The following is a 13,609-nucleotide window of genomic DNA, read 5'->3' on the forward strand; positions in this document are numbered from 1 at the left end:
AAGAGGTGAGTATGTATCATGGTAGAATTTGACTTTCTTTTAGCCCTCATTGTAGCAGTGAAGCCTTTTCCTAGTGTTTACGTTCACAGTGATTTAATTCACTGTAATGTCTCAGAGTCTCTACTTTGGCTACAAATAGATTGGTCGTGCATCATTTTGAGTAACAGCTGAATCAATGACAGCAAGAGTTTACGTTTCTTTTCTCTAGATATCAGATACAAGCAATAAAAGCTTTTCAAGGTGAAGTGGGTAAAGAACAATTTTAAGTGTTTTAAAGGAGCATGGGGAAATAGTTCTGTCTATCTCACTCTATCGTTCTTTCACTCCCTTGAATATGTTAGTAAGACATAGTAGAAAAAGAGAGAGGCTCTGGTAACAATAAAATCGGAAGGAGTCTTTTTGGAAGCTTTTTTTTTCTCAAGAATCATTGTAGGCCGAAGCTTAAGACAGATAAGGGGAAAAGGACTGGAAGAACAGTGAACCCTCAACGCTGTCTGACAGGCTTTATTGGGAAACATAAGAGAGAGACTGAGTGAGGAAAGCATAAAGAGAGAGGGTGAAAAGCATTCGTCTACACTCCCCCCTCCCAGCAAATGGGAGAGTCTAAGTCTAAATCATGTTGCTTATCAGTGCTGTTGTGCTGTGATGTTGCTCAGGCAGCCTTGCAGACCAGCACTCAGATCCAGGATCAGCCCAGCCTTCACAGAACTGGAGACCCTCTCCCCACCGCGCCTCTCGCCTCCGCTGCATGCCCCCCTCAGTGACATGTACCCTGAAGAGAACAGGGGGTCTGGCGGGGTAGCCACTGTGGACTTCCTGGAAGGGACATACGACTATGCTACCCCCACCCCTGCCCCGACTCCTCTCTACAGCCACTCCACTACTGGCTACTACTCTGCTGCTCTGGACACCCACGGACCACCATCTAATGGCAGCCTTCAGTCTCTAGGCAGTGGGTCTACCAGTCCTCTTGTGTTTGTGCCCTCCAGCACTCGACTCAGCCCCTTTATGCACCCGCCCAGTCAACATTATCTGGAGACCACCGCAACACCCATCTACAGGTGAGCAAATAACTTTTGTTTGTTTGTGTGTTTTGTGGTTAGAGAAAAAGTTTGATTTGTTAAGTGAATCAAAAGGTGACTGACTTTTTTATCCACTAAGTGCAGTATTTGTAGACATTACTTCTAAATTTAGTCATGAATGTCAATGGAGGATAAGTAATTTGTTAGGGATGTCACCTCCAGTGACTGAATATGGTTCTTAGGTCAGTTTTGTTTGTGCTGTAGTTTGGCGATTGTGTAACCGATATGGTAAATCATTCTGAGATGTTTCTCAGTAAAGCTTGTTTCATTGTGTCTTCAAAAGGAAAACAAATACTTTTTATTTTTATTTTACTTTATTCTATGAAAAACTATCTTGTATTTCCTATTGAGTGGCAAATATTGGTGGCACTGTCATTCTGTTCAGTCCTCAAAATGTAGTTACTAACAAAACATAGTTATATAACTACATTGTTTTTTATTTAATATCATGCTTTATTCAAAACATTGCCATTATCTGTATAGAAAGGATCAGGCCTTTCCCTGGTTTCTAAACCCAGAGATTAAGGACTTTGTCGAGGACCTTGAGAAAGGAACAATACGTAAAAACAACAGAAGTACAGATTGTTTCCTGGCTCAGGTGGAAAATGGTACTAAAATAATGCTACCACCTTGTCCCAGCTACTGTCTAATTAAAGATAGTGTGGTCAGTTTCACAGTTGTTGTATATTCCTGTAGCTACTGGCTCTAGCCTTTTTGGAGAAGGCATTTTTTATGGCTGTATAACTTTTGTTAATACTATTTAATCTGTTTCCTACTTTAATGTCATTAACTTTATGAGAATATTCAATCATCAGGTGAATATGTGTGATCATTTCACTGAGCTGATATCCATGCCCTGTGGCAGGTCCAGTCAACAGCTGGTATCCAGAGAGGACCAGTGTGGCACCACTGACGAATCATACACTGTGGGGGAGTCGGGGGCTGGACCTGGGGCTAGGGGTTTTGAGATGGCGAAGGAGACACGTTTTTGTGCCGTGTGCAGTGACTATGCCTCCGGGTACCACTATGGGGTGTGGTCATGTGAGGGCTGCAAGGCCTTCTTCAAAAGGAGCATCCAGGGTATTTAGATTGTTTGCTTCTGCTTTTTGTGCCTGTTGCTTGTGAATCTCAAAATGTTTGTTAAGGACAAGTATTTTGTTCTAATTAAAATGATTTTTTTAAGAATTATCCAGCATTCCTAAAACTCTACAGAATAATTGTAATAACTTATACAAAAATCTTACTCTGTTAAAAAAAACATTATATCTATATGAAATAAAACTATTGTAAATATAATAACTGAATTTGTACATACTTTCTATTCATATAGAAAGAAATAAAGGAATAGAGGTGGCCTGTCACTGAACAAAATACCATTTGGGGGAATCTGAAGAATGTGCATTACAGAGAGAATTTTAATTTGGATGTGAAAGGATAATGAATCAGTTTATTAACTGCTTACTGTTTAAAAGAAATAACACACTGGAGTTTGATCACAGTCAAAAAAAAAGGAGGGAAAGAGGGAATATATGCCAAACTGTCATCATGTGCTAAATAATGGGTGCAGCAAATATTTTAATAATATTATATTATAATATAACGTGACTGCCTTTCACATGTTTGAGATATGTTGCTTCGGCAGCACATTGATGCGAACACTTGCAGTGGAAGACTGGCCGCAAAGAACAGTCTTCATAACAGTGACAAAGACAAGATGCCACATTTAATTTTTCTCCATCTCAGTTTCATTGAAAGTGTGAATGGAGTGTTCCTGGCTGCTAAATAACCTAAATCTGAACTGAACACTTGGGCTTGAAGTAATAGATTTTTTTCCCATCCCAGGTCACAATGACTATATGTGCCCAGCAACCAATCAGTGCACTATAGACAGGAATCGGAGGAAGAGCTGCCAGGCCTGTCGTCTTAGGAAGTGTTACGAAGTGGGCATGATGAAAGGAGGTGGGTAGAAACACTCGCCAAAAAAGAATAAATAAATAAAATACTTTTCCATATTTTCCAAGACCTGTTTTTTAAAATATGGGTGCTGCATGTAAAATCAACTCACTTAAGTGGATTGTTAAAAATATAATATATATGTGCCGACACATAGAAAACAATACACTAATACTGGCTTCCTCTGATGAGAGCATTTTCTCTCTCTGCCTGTGGGGTATACCACTACTGTTCCTGGTTTTGAGTTCTTTGTCTTTGTGTTTTATTAATTGTTCTTTCTTTCTGTTATTTTTTGTTATCACATGTTTTACTGGTTTCTTTTAAAATGTCTAATAATTTCTCTGTATTTAGTTTTTCTTTTGCTCAGCTTAGCTTTTCTATATATTGTTTTCATGTTAGTATTGGCACACATACGAGGATTCTGGTGGATGCAGATAAGCTTGAGACTAACTTTACATGACCTTGAAATGATTTCCTCTTAAGGAGTACAACTGCTGCTCAGCACACCCACATTTTTGTTATCATACTTCTTGAATCACTCAGGAACCAGATTATGGGCGCTGCTGGATTATATGGGGAGAAGCAGGAATGCAGTTTTTTTAAGTTTTTGATTGCCGTTGAGGGATATATTGTGGGCATCAATGAGCGACTCTTTTAACTTGTATCTGCTTGTCCTTATGTATTAAACTCCTGCTGTGTCCTCTAGGTGTGCGTAAAGACCGCAGCCGTGTTTTGCGGCATACCAAACGACGAACTGGCACTAGTGACAGAATCAAGGCCTCTAAGGACCTGGAGCACAGAACAGCGACTCCTCAGGACGGGAGGAAACACAGCAGCAGTAGTGGCGCCTGTGGAGGAGGAAAATCATCTGATGATGGCATGCCTCCTGACCAGGTGCTGATCTTTTTGGAAATGTTGACCTTTGAAACACTTTATTATAGTGCAAATTTGTTTAATTACAAAAAACAGACCTGTTCTCCTGAGTGGCTCTAACTAAACTATCCAGCAGGTGTTGAGATATGTTTGTAGTCACTTCACATTCATTTAAAGCCAAACATTTTCTATTTTTTCTGGTTGAATGCACCAACTCTGTGACTTGTATCGGCTGCTTCTCCAGGTGCTCCTCCTGCTCCAGGGTGCTGAGCCCCCAGTGCTGAGCTCCCGTCAGAAGCTGAACCGACCCTACACTGAGGTCACCATGATGGGCCTGCTCACCAACATGGCTGACAGGGAGCTGGTCCACATGATTGCTTGGGCCAAGAAGCTTCCAGGTTGCAAAAGATTAAGTAGCGTGGCAATAAGTGATGTGATAATCAGATCACAACACGCACACAAAAATTAATAACTGGTATTTCTATCAGGCCCCATTTGTCTGTCATACAAATGTCCTATATGAGTAGTAGTAGCTAACACATCATACTTACTCTGCAAATTACTCTGCAGTCTGGCCAAACTGAGGTTTGGCAGTGATTCATGAAAGGAAAACTGTTTTCATGCATGCATGATATTTACTCAAAACAAAAATGTATTGTTTTATTGAACAAACGGAGTTCAGTTACAGTTACACTGAAAACGAAACATAAAGTCCCCAGTTTAATTTCTCAGTTTAGAAATGTACATAGCTACTGAAACATTTGGCCTGATGTAGGTTCATGCCTGTTGCTGTGGGAAGATATTCAGAAATACTTGCCAAGCAGGTAGATAGGTGAGGGCAAGTCTACTGGAGCACCATGACATCTTCAACACATCACGTGTCTAGTCTAAATGAAGAGATATTTTCAGAAGCCTCCAAACAGTGTCATTATACAAATATACAGATGCACTGTACTGTGCGAGAGAGGTGGTGGGCCTTGATTGTTGGTTTATTGCAGAGACGCACATAGATGCACGCTCACAAATGCGAAGCCATTACCGTGATGGTAATTACAGTCATCACCTTTTTCAGAGGATTGTTTGGCCAATCTGCAGGCACCCCATAGAGCCTAAATGCAGTGTAGCACACATCATGCTGTTGCATGCACAAACACACACACACACACACACACACACACTACACTCTCCAGGAGAATAAATCCTCATTTTGATGTATTATAACCTTGTGCGTCACTAAAAGCCAAAAGGCACACAGTTTTAATTGCAAGGGTCCAAACAGGGTACGGAGGGGGTGGAGGTGGTGGAGTTGATACAGCTGAGTACCAGTGATAAGGCTTCTTATGAAAGCAGAGACATTGCAGATGATTTAATTTAAATAGTCATTCCCCACCACACACTGACCTGCGTATTTTTATTTCTCATAGTGGGATCTAGCTAGATACCAAACTTTGGGGCTTTTAATGTGTAGTGTAGATTCACCACTTCATATAATCAGCACCATAATAAGAACACTAGCCGGACAGCAGATATCTTTCTGTGTTTGGATTTAGTCTGGATGTCAAATAACTCACTGTTTTGCACTTTGTGTGTGGTTCTCTAGGTTTCCTGCAGCTGTCCCTTCATGACCAGGTGCAGCTGCTAGAGAGCTCATGGCTGGAGGTGCTGATGATCGGGCTTATCTGGAGATCTATCCACTGCCCTGGAAAACTCATCTTTGCGCAGGACCTCATACTAGACAGGTAGTGAAGAGTACTTGTTTTCTCTGTAAGACGCACCTTGGATACTTTTTCATATCTCAACTTTTTGTACTCATATTTTTCTGTCCTCCTCTCACTCTCACTAGCATCTCAAGAGTAATACATCAGCATTGTAGATTTTCCATTTCACACCTTGTCAGTCGGTGCACCACTCCAACACATCCACCTTAAGAGTGAAAGACTAATTACATGTACCCCATGGAGAAGAGAGCAGCATCTCTCTAACCTGAAATATCCTCCCATCATTACAGTTCTGAGCTGGCAACCAGGGCCCAGATTTAATCAAAGCCTCAATGCAAAGAAAGATGGAAAAGGAAGAGCGATGAAGGAAGGAGGTGAAGGAGAGAGCGAAATAATGAACAGAAAAGATGAGAAAATAGAGAGATGCAGGGAGACATGGCTGTTTTCAATGTGCAGGCACAGACTGTTCCCTCTATCTCCCTGTATGTTCAAAGTAAACAAGCTGACCAAGCACAGTATCAGAGAGAAAGAGAGGTAGAGACACAGAGAAGGATGAAGACGACATGCAGACAGACAGAGCTTTTACCTTCTGATGTTCTTGATAGTCCAATTTGATTCCGAAGTGTATTATAGAGCATTATCTCTAAAACCTGGTCCTGGTATGAGTGTCCTCACCAATTGGACATGATGACTAAAATGCTGTGGGCCAGGGTTGGTGAATTCCCTTGGCCTCGTGCTGTCTAAGTTTATCTTTCAATCCAACCGCTGGGTATGATCGATTTCTCCATCACTTTTCAACTACGCTGACAAGTGGAGTGTAGCAGTGATTCAGCCCATTAGTTGTTTACCTGACCACTTTGTTTTCATGGTCGCAAAGTTAGTTGGCTCCTTTTTACTCTGACAGTTCACTGCAGACCTGAACTTAAGGTTTGCTTCTGTGAAATGCACCGTGCTCCTGATTCTTGATGATTTACATAATATTAAACACTAAAGAATAAGGAATTCCTCCAGTTAACTTTCATTCTGTCCTCTAGGAGCGAAGGTAACTGTGTCGAGGGCATGGCTGAGATCTTCGACATGCTGTTGGCCACTACTTCCCGCTTCCGTGTGCTCAAAGTCAAACCTGAGGAGTTTGTTTGTCTGAAAGCGATCATCCTACTCAACTCCGGTGAGGCAACCTGTGTGACTGCGTCACACTATCTTCAGAGAAACTAAGGCACTGGGCAGTAGAAAAACAGCAGCTCTCTAATAAATCTCAGCATCTTTTTTAAATTCCACACACTTTTGCTCACATGGATTCCACTTTGTCATAGTGTTTCCTCTCTATTCCAAAGAGTAAATATTGAACAGTGTCAGACTACACCCACAGAGGTGTAGCTCTCAATGCTGCTCAGGCACATTAGGTGAACAGAGTGTTCTGGAAAGGGCTGTACCATCAATATGCTCAATAACCGTTCCCATGACAACGTGAGACGGCTCGGAGGACCATGTTTGTCCTGGAAATTGAGATATTCTATATGAGTCAACTGAAATACCAGAGGGATGACACCACTGACACAGCTGCTGGAGCCGAATGAACTGATCACTGATTAGTTTGTGGCCAATAGTGCAATTAATTCTCTGCTCTCAGTTTTAACGTGAATCTGTTTTGTCACATAAAGGCCTCAAAGTGCATGAGAATATATATGTGTGAGGTGAACAACACACTAAAACCTCAGTGTTCATCAAAATTAAGGATTTGCAGTGAGTTTATGTTTGTCCTATTAGGCGCCTTCTCTTTCTGCACTGGGACTATGGAGCCGCTACACAACAGCGTAGCAGTGCAGAGGATGCTGGACACCATCACGGACGCTCTCGTACACCACATCAACCAATCGGGATGCTCGGTTCAGCAGCAGTTGAGGCGGCAGGCCCAGCTGCTGCTCCTGCTGTCCCACATACGACACATGAGGTGAAATAAAATTAGTAAATTAAGTTAATTTCTTTTAATTTAGTGTTTTATTTACCACTTTAACACCTGTTGGGAAGATTAGTTATTGTGATTAGTGATTGTATCTATCTACTATACTACTTGTACTTTCTCATTTATGTCCACAATCAACTAATCGGTACAGTAAATGTTGTTAATTTAGCTTCAATCATTAAATTAGTATTCAACTAAGCACTCTTAATTGTGTGTTGAATCCCTCTTTCAGTCACTCTTCAGGAAGGCTAACTCCCAGCCCTCTTACTGCTAGAAGTATTGAGTTGGAGAGCAGCTGTAACAAGGCAAAGCAATTTCCACTGGGATTAATAAAGTTATTAGAGTCTTGAGTCATGCACCACTACTGTTATACCTTCAATGTCAAGAGTAAACAAGTAGCAGGTCCTGGATATTAAATTTTCTATTATTATCCGATAAAAAATATCTTCTCTAACCTGTCCTCTCATATTCTCAATTTAAATGAACAGTAATAAATAATTAAGCAATAGAAATGTAAAGCCAAGCAGATGTGGACAGCGTCACTTATTATTTGATCAATTTCTAGTCACTTTATTATCACTTTGTCTTTTGTTTATACTCCCTGCAGCAACAAAGGCATGGAGCATCTGTACAGCATGAAGTGCAAGAACAGAGTGCCTCTGTATGACCTGCTGCTGGAGATGCTGGATGCTCACCACCTCCACCGCCCCATCAAATCAACTCAGTCCTTGTCCCAGGCTGACAGAGAGCCTCCCTCCACCACAACCCACCATGACGGCAGCGGATCCTCTTCAGCTGGCTCCAGTTCTGGAACTAGAGGCACCCACGAGGGCCCAAGCAGAGCCCCCACTGGTGTCCTGCAGTATGGAAGGTCCCTCTCCGACAGCACCCACATTCTTTGAGAAAGGAATGTCTGTAGGTCGAAATCATTTTTGTGCATTATGTGTGTAGCAGAGATTGAAAGAGGTTGGGAATGAAATATACATAGCAGTACTGAATTCATTTCATTTCATAATTATTTATAAATGACACATTTTTCTAGTAGCTGATTAGGGAGAACTTCCTCCTACACTGCTTCAGTTCACTGCAGTCTGAGCTTACAGTGGCGAGAAAAAGTATGTGAACCTTTTGGAATGTCATTAATTTGTCGTAAAATAATCTGATCTTCATTTAAGTCAAGAGTATTAACAAATATAATGAACCTAAAATAATAACACAAAGAGTGGATCTATTATGTTTTTATTGAGAATCACAAAAACCTCATACTGCTAGTGGAAAAAGTCCTTAAAGAAAGCTAATAGGAGTCTGGTATTGTCATATCTGGAAGAAAATTATTTTGAGTGTGTGGACTAGAGCTGCTTTGACCACTTTAACTTTTTGAGTTTGTTCTGCACAAAATAAAACTTTTTCCAGTCGTACTATGAGGTTTTTATGGTTGTTCTTAATTTAAAAAATGAAAGATTAGATTTTTCTTTTGTGTTATTACTTTAGATACATTATATTATACTCTAATAATCTTGACTTAGATGAAGATCAGATCATTTTACAACAAATTATTGCAGAAAACCATGACATTTGAAAAGGTTCACATACTTTTGCTTGCCACTATAAATGCAGTTAATCTTCTATGCTGCCTTTCATAATATCTGTGAGCTTTACAGTCCAGCTTATGATCTCCACACTACAGCAGACACTAGGACACACTGTCGCACTGTTAGCGATGATTTAAAATGAAGAGCAGCTAATTTTTCTTATTTGCCTCAACCAAAGTGCACTTCCTCTTAAGTTTAAGGGGCTATTTTTTTACAGAGAAAGGATGATTACGCACTGCATTACGATAAAACTGGTTAAATCCTATTTTATATTTAAATTTGAATTTGAACAATATAAGTCACCTGAATCATCACGTACCGTGCAACCTAAAACTTATATATAAAACCTAAAAATATATTTGTGGAAAACATATTTCAGTGATGAAATTCTAAAATGAACAGTGGCTGTGAACATGTCTTTATGTTAATCACTTGAATTGAATTGTTAAACATTGCACCATCAAATCCAAGCGCAACGATCACATAATGAAGGAAGCCGAGCTTTACTGGTTGGGTAACTTCACCCTATCCACAGCTTTAGGTATGTTTTGTTTCTGAATTACTACTTTAATTTTGTGTGTTTGACTAAGAGACTGTAAGAGAAAGAGAGAAAATGAATCTGAGGCACTGAGCCCTAGTGGACTTCAAGCTGATATGATGCACAGATTTTTGTCTGTAACATTTTACCCATGTCAAAGCTACAACAAGTTGCTATCATCTTTTTTTCCTGTTACGTTTGGCTGGATTTACACAGCTCCAAAATTGCACACGATTATTTAATATTTGCTTAAACAGAAGGAATGTGTTAATATAATAAATAGTAAAGTAAAAAAAACACATCTGATCAGGAGCTCTCTTGTAATACACTGTTAAGTATTGCAATCATCATCATTTATAAAATTGTTTAAAATTTTATTTAATCAAAAATTAGTTTAATTTACTGTAACATGTCACGTTCCCAGATGCCAGGACATAGTCGCCTTATCATTTGTGTTTGTTCACCCCAGTCAGTGTATGACCACTTCTTCCTGTTCTCTTTACATACGTGAAACAGATTCATTACCAAATTCTCATGCCGCCTTAGATTTGATTTTTAATTAGATTTTCTTTTTTTTTTTACTTTACAAGTAATCGTGCTGCTTTAGCTGAATATTTGCAGAATCCATGCAAAAATAATAAAAAAAAAAAGGCTGGAGGCCTTAAAGTCCTAAACCCACATTTGCTTATTTGATATTGTAGAACACATTTTGTGCATTATTCCAATTATGACAAGTAATTGGAATAACTTGAGCATCATCATACCAGCAGCTAAACACAAACTTTAATTATATTGGGAAAATAGCCAACAGTTTACCGGTGCCTTGAACTTCCAGGCAGTGAATATTTATATGTTTCTAGGATAGAAATGATAAAACATCACATAAGGTGATGAATTAAGGTCAGAAATTGGCTTTAGCCACTTTAGCTGTCGTGTAAATCCAGTGAAACCGGACTGACGTTTATTTACTGTGGAAAAAATAAATAAATAAAAGGATCAATTGTTCAAGTATTGTCATAGCATTTTCTCCTGAATTCACATCCTAAAATCAAGTCCGACAAAACACAGAAGTAAATATGTCATGTTTTATTTGCAAAGAGAAGTCATTAGCAAACTGTACATACATAAATAATAATTTTTATATTTCATCTTTTTTTTTTTTCTTTTCAGATTCAGTTTTCTCATCGCCACAGAATATTCGCAGTTATTACAAAGCACACTATTTCATATTATAGCCATCCACTAAAACACTACCAGTGATTGTTTGGCTTTCTTAAAAGCGGTGGATTCTCAAGTGCATGCTCAAAAATAAAGATTAAAAAAATAACTGCCTGTATTCGAAGGCATTTCAACAATAATATACAAATTAGTTGAATATCAAACAAGAGGGTTCATCTTTTTCATATTTTCCCCCAGTTGATTCAATACTGAAAGTAAAAAAAGGAACATAAACCTTGGCTTTTGGGGAAGGAAGTCGGCCATCTTAGCTGGACGGCTTCAGTGTAGTACCTTTGACAGTGCTCGTGTCAGTGCTATGGGTTTAGATTTGAGCTTCAATATCATACTTCACTTCAGTTCAAGCAGGTTCCTTTGATGTATGTCAAGCAAATAACACCAAGCTAGTGCACTGTTTTGTTTGTTCTTCAAATGTCTCATGGAAAAAAAAAAGCTGTGAGGATTGACTGAGTGCTACTTAAACTACAAGTCCACTCTAAAATTTATGGGTACAACATCCCTACATTCAAGGTGGCGCTTAGCTTCATCAGTACTAACAAACTAACAATTGATTGGACATTAAATAAATAGTAGCAGCACTGAATATCATGGACAAAAAGCATAGTGGACTTTGGCTCCCAATATACAGTATATAAATAGTGCTTTGTTTTTCACTCGTTTCATATTTCCTCAAAAACCTTAAAAATAATATACACATTTAAGTTAAAACAACGTGAAATATTTGGACTAGGGGAGGAGGGTCTCCAGACAAAGGTCCTTTTAGTCTGGAGAGCAGGTTTTAAAGGGCTGAGGTGACTTCAGGTGAGTCGGTGTGCAATGTTGGTGAGAGAAATTGTCATCACCTCTGAACCACTTCATAATGCATGTAGTTCCCCAGCAGGGGAAGAGTTTGTTGCTTCAGGGCTTGGGGCGAAGCAGAAACATTCACAGGTATCGATGGAGTCCTTGGCAAAGCAGTTGGTAGATATTCAGCTGCTCTTCATATTGGCGGAGGCCCTTTGGTGTAGCGCAGCATGGGATGGAAGGAGCGGGCAAAGTTGTTGGCGTGGTGGCAGCTGTAGTCCTCCTCGGTCATGGGCACCAGGCAGGCCAGGCCGATGAGGAGCAGGAGCAGCAGATGGACGGGGAGTGCGGCCCTGAGGACCCGGAGCAGGAAGGACTGGCCCTTTGAGGAAGAGGAGGTTGGTGAGGAGACGCCGTCTGGAAGGTCAGAACGGGAGGAAACGCAGCCAGCGGCGCCTGGTGATCTGCTCCGGCTGAACACAAGGTAAACAAAAGTTAAGTACAGCAGAGAACAGACACAGAGAAACAGAGAGTTTACCAGTATTTGCAAATCACATCTGTTAAAACCCTTAATAACTTTAAGCCTTTTTTCTTTGGCTTCATTTAGTTTTACTAATGTTTCTGGGATGTTGTCTTCTGACCATGCAAGTGGAAAGTTAATATAATCAATGGAAAGTGTATTCAGACAATATATATATATATATATATATATATATATATATATATATATATATGACTAAATTTAATTCATATTTAACTGGGTGGAAACAAACGTTTTTTGCAAGTACTTCACCCACATCTAGGGAAAACAATAAAACGTAACAAACATTTAACAGAAAGGAAAGAAAAGATGCAGCACACCCAGATTGGACAGGTAGAGGGACCAAAAGAGTCACAACAACAGAGACACCTATATAGTAGATCTGCCTACACACAAAACAGGCACCAACACCTAAAAAAAAAAATAAAGAAGTTCAACCACAAGCATTTGTAGATAGTCGGCTCTGCCTCAGCTCTGGCTTTAGAGCCGTGTATGTGAGAGTTCAATGCCATGTCGCATTCCAGACAGAATCAGGAGAAATGCCAAATGACTCTCTGGAGATTTCCACTGTTACAGCCAAGACTGTCCTGGAGGAACAGCATGTTCTTACAGCGACTCATCCTCGCTGATGCTAACTCCTCCAGCCGCCCTCTCTGCAGCCAATTTCATTCAGTCCACCTGCATTTTATTATACTATTACTGTGTACACAAGAACATGTGCACACTGATGTTTACATATGTGATAACACCTCCTGTTTTGCTGGATTTCAATTTCTGTGGCTCAGTAGATTATTATTGTTAGATTATTAGAAGATGCTCAGGGAAAAAGAAAGTTCAGATTTTAGCCATTGTTTCTGCTACTATGCTAGTGTCATGGTTAGTTCTGGCTGAATCTTCACTAGGTCTGTGTTTTTTATTGTTGGGTATTAATTAAAATCATAGAAAGTACAATCAGAAATGACAAAGTCAGAGGTGGGTGAGTTACGAGGTCTGGAAAGGAAGAGGAAAGAAAGTGGGAGTTGAAGTAGGCAGGAAAAACTGCAGGAGGTAGAGCATCACATCCTGCTTTAAACTATAAAGAGTGAAACAGGAAGGAAATATGAAAAAGAAAAACAGCTGAGGAAGAGAGAGCTGCAGGGGTCACTAGGGCTCAGATAATGCCCTCTAGTGGGTGAGGAAAGTGTGTCTGAGCAAGGAGAAGCAAAGGTTATGATAAGGCAATATTTCATGATGCCAATCAAAAAGCAACAGGGCAAAGAGAAGCAGTGAAATAAAACATTTAAAGGAGAGAGGGAGCGGCCTGAAGTAGGCGATTCCCCACTCATTTAAG

The 13,609-nt window shown here is 39.9% G+C and overlaps 2 protein-coding genes across 5 annotated transcripts in view; one reads left to right on the forward strand and one right to left on the reverse strand.

Moving 5' to 3' along the window:
- Window positions 1-645: 645 nt before the first annotated feature.
- Window positions 646-8,812, forward strand: esr1 (estrogen receptor 1). The gene is made up of 9 exons (XM_026341418.1): window positions 646-1,061; window positions 1,948-2,162; window positions 2,925-3,041; window positions 3,742-3,929; window positions 4,153-4,306; window positions 5,509-5,647; window positions 6,661-6,794; window positions 7,394-7,577; window positions 8,197-8,812. The coding sequence occupies exons 1-9, from the start codon at window positions 646-648 to the stop codon at window positions 8,489-8,491; spliced, it is 1,842 nt and encodes a 613-aa protein (XP_026197203.1). The 3' UTR covers window positions 8,492-8,812.
- A 1,999-nt stretch (window positions 8,813-10,811) lies between these two features.
- Window positions 10,812-13,609, reverse strand: part of syne1a (spectrin repeat containing, nuclear envelope 1a) — a 63,990-nt gene continuing 61,192 nt past the window's right edge. For all 4 annotated transcript variants that reach the window (XM_026341658.1, XM_026341660.1, XM_026341659.1 and 1 more), the window contains one exon: window positions 10,812-12,211. In XM_026341658.1, coding sequence (XP_026197443.1) covers window positions 11,935-12,211 — 277 coding nt within the window. In that variant the 3' untranslated portion in view covers window positions 10,812-11,934. The remainder of the gene's footprint in view (window positions 12,212-13,609) is intronic.

Source organism: Anabas testudineus, chromosome 24 (genome assembly GCF_900324465.2).
Source record: "Anabas testudineus chromosome 24, fAnaTes1.2, whole genome shotgun sequence".
Lineage (NCBI taxonomy): Eukaryota > Metazoa > Chordata > Actinopteri > Anabantiformes > Anabantidae > Anabas > Anabas testudineus.